General features: G+C 51.7%; 1 protein-coding gene across 2 annotated transcripts in view; it reads left to right on the top strand.

The window, feature by feature from the left end:
- The window catches only part of ACSF2 (acyl-CoA synthetase family member 2), a 35927-nt gene that overhangs the window by 665 nt on the left and 25773 nt on the right, over nucleotides 1-9489 (top strand). The window contains exons 2-4 of one of the 2 annotated variants that reach the window (XM_010721618.2): nucleotides 5924-6119; nucleotides 6983-7111; nucleotides 8101-8154. In XM_010721618.2, coding sequence (XP_010719920.1) covers nucleotides 5924-6119; nucleotides 6983-7111; nucleotides 8101-8154 — 379 coding nt within the window. The remainder of the gene's footprint in view (nucleotides 1-5923; nucleotides 6120-6982; nucleotides 7112-8100; nucleotides 8155-9489) is intronic. The other variant, XM_031556361.1, reaches the window with a different exon arrangement.

Below are 9489 nucleotides of genomic sequence, written 5' to 3'. Positions count from 1 at the left end.
TCCGCGGGGCAGGGTGTCGTTGGGGGCAGCGGGGAGTTGCGTAGGGCTGAAGGGGGCGGAGGGACGGGGGTGTCGAGCCAGGCGGTGGCTGCATGCAGAGGGGCCGGGTTGGGCTCGGGGTGCTGGAGGGTCAACTCGGTGCGTCGCCGTACTTTGGCTCCCCAGTGTCCCCCTGAAGCAGCAGCAGACGGGCAGCCTCCTCCAGGGGCAGGGACAGCCCCGCGCAGCGTGCGGAGGAATGTGTTCAGCCCGGGGCTGAACTTTCTTTGTGCAGCAGCTCCATCCCGACTGCGCTGTAACGCGCGACGTACAGACGAGCTCCTTTCTCCTCCCCGCCCAGCGCTCCGACTCGCGGGCCGTGCCCGTCGGTGTCCCTGTACCCGTGTCGTTATTACGGCCGTGCAGAGGCTGCTGGTCTGCAGCAGCGCGGGGCCGGCAGGTCCGTGGCTCCGAGCAGCTCTGCAGCTGGCCGGTTCTCGCTGCCTTTTGGAGCAAGCTCCTAGGAAAAACGGCGACGGGAAAGCAATTGGCTTTGAAGGATTAGTTGGAATTCAGACACTAATCCCACCCGGAGGCGTGACTTCCAGGAAGTGGCTCGGCAGGGTTCGCACTCGGGGTGCAGGTAATCCTTTTCAGCTGGGCTCTGATGGGGAGATACCATCTCAGCATCTGTTCTTAAGAAACAGGAGGGAAGCGACACAGAATATTTATTGCAGTTTGGACTCCAGCCCAGCGTTCCGTGTGAAGCTGGGTGGCAGAACAGTGACTCACGATGCCTATTTGGAAGAATAAACTTTCTAGTACCGTGAAGACTTAGTAAATTCTGCTCTCAGCATTGCGCAGTACTTATCCTTTGGGCAGAACGAGGCACGTGGGACAACACAGCCAGTCTGCTGGAATTGAAACCTGAGGGCTCTGTGAAAACTCTGGAGATCACCAGTGCTCCAACTAAAGTAAACAAACAAAAAGTAATCAAAAGGTGATCAACTCCGCAGCCAACAGGGTTGTGTTAAAGAGCAAGGAGGTAAAGATAGTGCAGAGCCGTGCTGGCTCCCCACTCCTTCCTTGCAGTTGTTTTGTATAAAAGACCCAGGACTTGTTGCTTTGGGGAGGTGATCGTAATGGATTTCCATGAGTGAGAAGCTGGATGTGGAGTCCTTGAGCTTCCCCAAATCCGAGCTCTGTAGTTGGGATCGGTTCTGAGCCCCGTGAGGACGGGGAGCAGCAGCAGTCAGTCAGCACCCCGCGCTGCTCAGGGCAGCTCTGCGCTCACTGCAGGGGATGAGGGGTTACACCTCCCTTCTCAGGGTAATTTCTGCAGAGATGGAAAAAGAGATGAAAAATGAAACCGGTTATCTTATGTCAGCAGCTGTAAAACGTTGCTCAGGGTTAATCACACACAGCTCCTGGGATTGATTGAGACTGCTTTATAAGGTTTGATGGGTGCCTGCTGGGTAGCAGTGTTTTATGGGCCAATGCGATCTACCTGCTGGCCTTGCTTTCACATGAGACAAGGAGGAAGCTCTTCCCCCGCGCCCCGACGTTTCTCTGTGCAGTGTTGCTGCTGAGGTGGCTGCCATGCAGGAGCAGCATGGTAGTGATGCTGGCTCGTTTGCAGGCACTGCAGGCTGCTTTGCTGCTGGAATGCGTTGCTGAAAGAAGATGTGCTCTCAAAGTTTATTGGTGAAACCCAAGAGGAGTTTTGTTTGCCTTCTGCCAGCTGAGGCAGGGAAAGGAGAGCTGCCATCAGATCAAGCCAGCGACTCCTGACTTGTTTTACCTCCAGCTGTGCCACAGGAGGGGGTGGAGGGTGAATTATTTGTCTTCTACAGCAAAGACTAAAGAAAATATATAAATCCTTCGGACCCATTCCATTTAAACATTCTTTCTCTTGAAATGCTCTGTGCAGTCGCTCTCGTGCTGGCTGTTGGCTCTGGGCAGGAGGAGGCAGCCTGCTGTCAGCATGGTGCTGCTGATCGTTCCCACGTGATGCATCTGCCTGCTTCCTTCTGTTCTAGGCTCCCGGTGCTTCCAGAATGCTGTTTTACTTTGGCCTGCACCTTTTGCTTTTCGCTATGGCCAAGAAATAAGTAGTACAGAAGTGCCAAAGCATTTCCAGAGATCAGATTTGAATCTGGGGAGCTCAAACCAGATGAAAGCTGTGAGTTTTGCTCCCTTGGTGTTTCTGAAGAGAAGCATTTTGAGACCAGTTAGTGATTCTGGGCTATGAGCGTGAGCTATTTCAGACCCGGATTTCAAAGCTGCAGGTGTTTTTGGTGCAGGGTGGGGGCCTGGGAGGCAGCTGTTTGCTTCCACACTGCGAGGGCATTGCCACTGAAACTCTTCAGAGTGCAGAGTTTTGTAAAGAAATATTTCACAGTTCTTTGACGTTCTTTCATCCCCACATTTGGGACAGGGAGGGAGATGGAGCCATGAAAACTGGAGGAAGGAGGAGCTGTGGTTTTGCTCGGGGTTTGTGTGTTAAGGAGTGAGGATCAGGCCCCAGAACGTTTCTGCACGGGAGAATTTCTGGGGACCACGTGAGGAACTTTCAGTGTTCTCAGATTGAAAACAGCCCCTCATGCACGGGCCTTGGGGCTCCGGCCCCCGTGAGGTCAGTGGGAGCCTTCGCCCCCTCAGCCTGGGAGGAAGTGGGGCTGTAAGCTGAGGTTCTGCTCTGCCTGCTGTGAGCTTCACACCTTCATGGCAGCGGTGCAGGGCTGTGCGAGCAGCTCAGAGGACATCAAAGGAGACTGCAGAAAGCATAAAGATCAGACTATCAGCTGCAGGGCCTGGATTTCAATTGAACGTTCTCTTCCTTTTTCTTTCTGCTTCTCGTTTTGTCAGCCCCGTGCTGGGGAAACACGTGAGACCAGATGTATTTTTTAACCAGTTGGTCGCGGCTCCCTTGGATTGAGTCCCAAGAGAGCGCGGTCGATGAAAGCCTTCTGCTGCTCCCAGCACAGCACAGGGCTCCAGGGCTCCGGGCGATGGGGGGATGCACTTGGTGGAAGAGCTCTTGCTCAGCAGGTGGGCTCTGCTCGCTGACCCCAGGCTCACCTGACCCCGGCTGTCCGAGGCAGCTCAGCACCGAGCAGCGCCTGCTTCTCCGTGCAGCTGGTGGGAAATGTGGAGCATCACCATAGAGATGAGCTCTGCTTCCACTGGAACTGGAGGTGACTTGGCTGCAGAGAGATGTGAGTGTGGCGGCCTCCACTGATATTCTGCAAACGGTTTATGGTTTCCTGCCCTGGCAGTGTGAGGAATCATAGAATCACAAGGTTGGAACCGACCTATAAGATCATCTAGTCCAACCGTATGGGAGGGGCTTTTCTAAAACTGCCCTGCAGCAGCGTGAGGATGGCTCACGATTGCAGGAGCTGCCGTGTTCTTTATTGCCCCCCTAAAAACACTCTTCTGTGGATTAGGGAGAGCTTTTTCAACTCTTATCAAAGGCTTTTGTTCTGTGGAGCTTTCTTTCATCTCCTGGTCTTTATATGTGCCTAGCCCAGGAGCTTTGAAAGAAAAGATAATTCTCTGTACTGCTTGTTCGATTATGTCCTCCCTCCTCCTTCTGGGGCAGCCCTTGCAGCCGCAGGGTGAACTGCTGTACAGAGCAGTGAGAAGTGACTGCCTGAACAGAGCAGAGCTGCCGTTGCTGACAGGAGTGTGGGAAGAGGGTCAGGCTGTGCTGCTCTGCTCTGTGAGCCCAGCTGCTCCCAAAGGCAGCAGCTCTACTTGTACCGGCCAGGAGGCAGAAGCCCATCTCGCTGAGGAAGTAACCCCCTGCTGATCTTGTTCCTCATGGGCAGCAAAGCAAGTTCTCGGCTATTAGCACAAAGGCTTTGCAGAGCACTGATCCCATAATGAATGGGTAAAATTTGATTTCAGGGCGGTCTGTTTTTTTTCCTCTGCCCCACGTCTGTGAACAAAGGGCAGTGCTGCTTACCCCCGTCCTTCCTAGGAGTATCCCGAGTCAGGAGTGGAGGAAAGAAGGTGAGGAGTGAGGAGAGAGGAACCAGGAGGTGGCAGTGCTGGTGGGGCTGCATCCTGCCTGGCAGGCGGCTGCTGGGCAGAGAAAGGCTCAGAGCAGAGGAAGGGAGAACAGCAGCGCTGGGATCCTTGACAGCTGCGGTTTCAGAGGAAGTTGCCGCTTTTGTGCTGAGCGAAGCAGCTGACCGTCAGGGAAAGCCGTAGTGATTTTAAAGCGCTTTTCACTAGTGCTCTGCCCACAGCTTCTTGCTACTTCCCCTTTCCTCTCCAGTATCATTTCTGTGCTCAAGTACTGCGTCCCACCACTTCTGCCAAGGCCCTTCTCTGCTGAAATGCCTCCCAGGTTGTCCTCCGTCCTGATGTCTCTGTTTGTTGTGTATCCTTCTCTCCCCTGCCAGCCTGCTTTGCTGGCCCTGCAGCTCTCTCCTGTCATTGCTCTGCTAGCTCCTCGTTTTATTGCTGCCTCTGTGGTTTTGCTCCCGGAGGCAGTAAAGCACGCACAGCCCGCTTAGTGCTGCACACGCTGGTCATTACTCTGCCAGTAGCTCTCGGTTAAGGCTCAACTCCTTTGATCTCTTCTCAACAGTTTTTATGCTCTGAGATAAGACTGTCTTGTTCTCCCCAGATCCTTTTAGAACAGGTTAAAATGACGCAGCACTAAGTTTTGTTTAACTTTCTCAGCCATCTCCTCTTCCCAGCAGAAGGAAGCCGTTACAATGAACATCCCCGCAAACGTTTTCATTGCTGTCCTTCCATGTTATTTGCACTTTTTAATGTTACGATCTCTCAGTAAACTGCCAAATCCACAGTCTCTCCAGATATTTAGAAATGTTTGGAGTAGTTTTCACAGCAGATGAATGAGAGCAGCACAGCGAGCAGCAGGCAGTGCGCCTTCCCTGGGGCTGCTGGGGGCTCCTGCCCTGGGGGTGAGCGGTGTTTTGGTTTCAGCCCTGTGCTGTGTGCCTGCTGACTGGGCATCTCCAGGTGGGGCAGCTGCTTTCCAAGTGCTTTTGGAGGTCCTCTTGATCTTAGGCACAGAAGCGGCTGCATGTGATTCCCTATAGTGCACCTAGGTCTTGCTGGAGCTCACTAGTTCGGTTTGTCATCTCTCTTTCTGGAAGAGGGAAATATCTCACAGTGGCCCCGACATGTAGAGATAAGTGAGGGCAAGCACGTTTGTGTCCCAGGATCTTCTTTCAGGGTGGTGGCTGTTCTTTCGAAATCTAAGGAGGATAGCACCAGCTCTGATGTTCATTTAGCAGCCCTGGCATTGAACCACCTTCCTCATATTTCTGTGGCATCTCACAAGAGCACTGGTCTTAACTCTGCTGTAGGCATGTTTCTGCAGGTGTGGTGTGCATGCGGTGCTCTGCCTGGGCTGAGCGTGGGACGTGCTGGGGATGCCCCTTTGTTCTGGGTCGGGTGATGCTGTGATGCTGTGATAGCTGCCTGCTGTTTGAGCTGATGCAGAGCAAAAGCTCTCTGCTGACTTCAGTGGGATGCACTGCTTACACCTCATGGGAGTGAGCCACTGGGCCTTGGGAAGGAAAAAAACCCGCTTCTGTCTGATTCAGTTCACCGTTCTGTAGTCCTCGGTCCGGGTGGAGCTCGGGCTGGAATAGCACAGGAGAGGCTGCAAAGGTGATCCAGAGATAAGCGGCCAAGGCTTTTAACTCTCGTATGGAGACTGGGAGCACTGTAATGACTGGTTACATTAAAAAAGACACTCTTTTGTAACCAGAGCCCTGAGCTGAACCTGGTGGCTTAGGAATTCTTTGTATCTTCCATTACGTATTAGGAAGTCAGCTGGGCAAGCTGGGAGGCGACCACCTCAGTAAGGAGTTGGGACAGTGTGCATGAAGTGCTGGTGGGTTTGTGAGAGCAGAGAAACCCCGCTGGCATCTGTCTCACAGCTTCTTTTCCTTCTCAGTGTCCTGCACGCAAGGACACTTTCTGCGTCCCATAGGGTGACCGACAGCTATATCCAGGGGACCCTAGACGTTCCACTTATAAACAAAACTGTGGGCCAATGCCTGGATGAGACAGCGGAGCGGTTTCCCCACCGTGACGCCTTCGTTTTCCACCGAGATGGAGTTCGGAAAACGTTTGCTCAGTTCAAAGGGGAGGTGAGTGTCTGATCCACGTCAGAGCCCGAACCGATACGCTGGGACAGCTGGGTTAATGGAGAAATCCAGCCTGGTTTCCTTGGTTAGCTCAGGAGCGAGGATTGTCCTGTGTGCGTCTCTGTCCTGGGTCTGAGCCCGCAGTGACAGCACTGCAGAGCGAACGTGCAGTGGGTGTGTGCTGCCTTTGTCCTTACAGACCACAGGATCAAAGGGAGAAGACAGCATACGTGAAATGATTACTTTATGTTCCAAAATGAACTTTCATACTTAATACATCAGGTGGTGGCGATAATTTCTATGGGCTGACTCATGATGTTTCCACCACCTGGAGCAGCCTTTAGCTCTTGTGTTGGTCAGGTTGGTTGACTTTCAACTTTGTTACCTCCAGTGGTTTTGGATTTCAACCCTGAGCAAGTGCAGAATCCTAAAAAACTGATAGAATGTTTAACAAACGTATGCCCCGATCCTGGCCAAGCCGGAGATCTGCTGCTCACCGCACTGTGCTGAGGTCTGGTCTGCACCTATCAGCACCTCCCGGAGGAGGAGGCCTTTGGATCTGATCCAGCTCCTCTCCAGGCTCTGCAGCTGATCCAGCCCCCACAGCAGGCACCGCCGCCAAACCCTGAGCCGTCCGAGCCAGGGTCTGTCACCCCTTTATTCAAGAAACAATGGAAATGGAAGTCCTCTTGCTTAGTAAGGAAATGAGCTTATCCTAAAGGGGGAATGAAGAAGACGAGGATGAGGAAAGCTACTCCGAAGCAGTACCAGCACACGAACAGCCCTTCTGGGCTTCCGCTTTGTGGAAAGATATCCACTGCCACATAATGTTTATGATCCTCAGGTGCTTGTCTTGCATTTTACAGGTAGACCAAGCAGCAGCTGGACTTCTGGCTCTTGGCCTGAAGAAGGGAGACAGGCTAGGAATGTGGGGTCCCAATAAATATGAGTGGGTTCTCATGCAGTTTGCAACTGCCCAGGCAGGAATCATCCTGGTAAGTGCTGGGGTTTTTATCAGCGCGTTGGGAAAGGAGATGGACGCACCAATAGGATATGGTGGAGAGTGAGGTTTATGGTCTGACTCTCTCCATGCTCGCACCCAGCACGGTGAGCTCCTCGTGAAGTCAGTGCTTAAGCAGGATCTGTGCAGCGCTCTGCATCTGCTGCTGTGCAGGGAAGCAGACGGCGGGGCTGTGAGGAGGGAATAGAAAGGGACGGCCTGCAGGAAAACAGCTCGCAGGAAGCAGTGATGGATACAAACCAGATTGCCCCTCGGTCGGTTTTCATGGTGCATGCAGTTATCCTAATAGCTATCAGTTACTCAGATCCCTCCTAAACGTATCTGTATGGCTTCAAGATACAAATGCTCATTTAAAAACCTAGCCCAAGCTGTGTACCCCTGAAAGGCAGTTTCACTGACTGTATGATCTGATACGTTAACCAACGTGTGCCCTATTTATGCAGTGCTCTGTGTAAGGACTGTAACACATCTACTAGTATATTTTTTTCTGCACTGTTCATCCCAATGTCTGCTAAGGAGCAGTAATAGGATGCATGAGCACAGCTCAGGATGACCCTGAGGGTCAGCTCAGCTTCTGTGCTCAGTGCAGCCTCTGTTGAGACCCATACAGGGAAATGCTGATATTTTGCTGGTTTTCTGTTAAGAACCCCAAAGTTCCTTGAGTTTTGAGTATCTCTGGCTCGGATTTAATGCCTGCCAGGAGAAAGGAGGACTGTTCTTATTCCTAAAGCTGTTGTGACTGACTCGTGAATCTTTTCCCTTTTCTTTCATGCAAACACAGGGTTCAGATAGCTTTTCTAGTGAATGTGAGTTCCTTGTGGTGAGCTCTTAGGTCTGCATCTCAAACAGGAGAGGCTTCAGCTGTGACCTGTCTCTAGGAGAACTTTCTTGGTGGAGTATGTATTAGGGAAGAGGGTTTTTGAGGTAAGGTTGCTCTGATTACCCTTCTTTCTCCTTCTTCAGGTATCTGTGAATCCAGCCTATCAGGCCCCTGAGCTGGAGTTTGTGATCAGGAAGGTTTGTATGGCACTCGCTGTTAATTCTACTTGATTTGTTATGGGAAGTCGTAAAAGCAGTTTTGTTAAAGGGAGTAGCAGGGAGATGGTACAGAGAGGTGAACTGGTTAAACACGTAGGCATATTAGGAAGAGGCAAGGAGAGCTGGCCACAGAGCAGGGCTGGTGATGCCATATAAAAGCAAGACCACCATACAGGTTCTTGCATTATCTGGAAAGAAGTGGGGGATTTCTTGCTGCTAGATGAGATTTTTTTTTCTTGCATCAGCAGTCTGGAATTTGGTTGCTGGGCTGTAGTTCGAGTTCCCATTTCATCCTTCATTTAATCCTCTTATGGTAATACTGCTAGTGTTGCTGTTGTCTCCAGATATTAAAACTAAATGCACTGCAGTGAAGCACTTCCCCTGCAGTGTGGGTGTCTTGGTGCTCTGGCCTGCTGGAATGTAACCTCCAAGTGAACGTGCCAGCGCCTGCCTAACTGGGACAGGTGATGTGCTGCACTACAGTGGTGCTGCACTTGCTGGTATCAGGAATATTTCATTTCTGGCTCTGTCCATGACTTTCATTCTGCATCTCTCTCCTGAGATGGCATCCTATCCTTTTTTTCCCAAGAGGACCTGGATTTTGTTTCCCTTTCTGTATTTTTGTGTCGGATTCTGCTCTGATTTTCTCCAGCATAAGCCCAGAGCGCTGAAGGGGAAGAGCAGAATTTGCTTCAGCTCTGCTGGGAGCTGCTCTGCCTCGGGTTTTGTAGTGCTCCTCACTTTCACGTGTACCTCTGGCACTGGGTTCTCTGGTTTTCCTCATCCCCACCAATTATCTGATTGTTTGATTTTTTTGCACGACAAAAGCCCTGGGGATTTTTGGGCTTTGCCCATTGAATTGCATCAGCTTGTGCGGTCTCTTTCTTACTACATCAGGTTCCCTCCAGCACACGCAGTAATAAATACTGAGCAACCATTCTTCCTCCGTTTGCTGCCATCATATTTCCAGGGCTTGGTGGAAGCAAACTGGTGATAGCTTCTGCCTGGCAGGGTGTGTGGGGAAGGCTCTGCTGCCTTCTGGTCGATGCTGAATGGGAGATGTTGGACTGAAGGCTCTTCTCTCCTGCAGCATCCGCCTCGCAGCACCTCATGGAGCCTGTTTGCAAAGCTAGTTAAAGCAGAATAGAAACTTCAAGCGACTAACAGGGGAAGCTGGAAAGCCTCAGAACATCCCAGAAAAGACACAGTTCCTGGGATCTGGGCAGGCTCTTCCATAAATTCAGCACATGTTTGTCTTCCCTTCTGATGCACTCCAGAGGGTACTTAAAAACAGTGTATTGGTGTAAATTTGGC

Source organism: Meleagris gallopavo, chromosome 20, assembly GCF_000146605.3.
Source record: "Meleagris gallopavo isolate NT-WF06-2002-E0010 breed Aviagen turkey brand Nicholas breeding stock chromosome 20, Turkey_5.1, whole genome shotgun sequence".
Classification (NCBI taxonomy): domain Eukaryota; kingdom Metazoa; phylum Chordata; class Aves; order Galliformes; family Phasianidae; genus Meleagris; species Meleagris gallopavo.
This window is presented reverse-complemented; position numbering and strand designations above follow the sequence as displayed.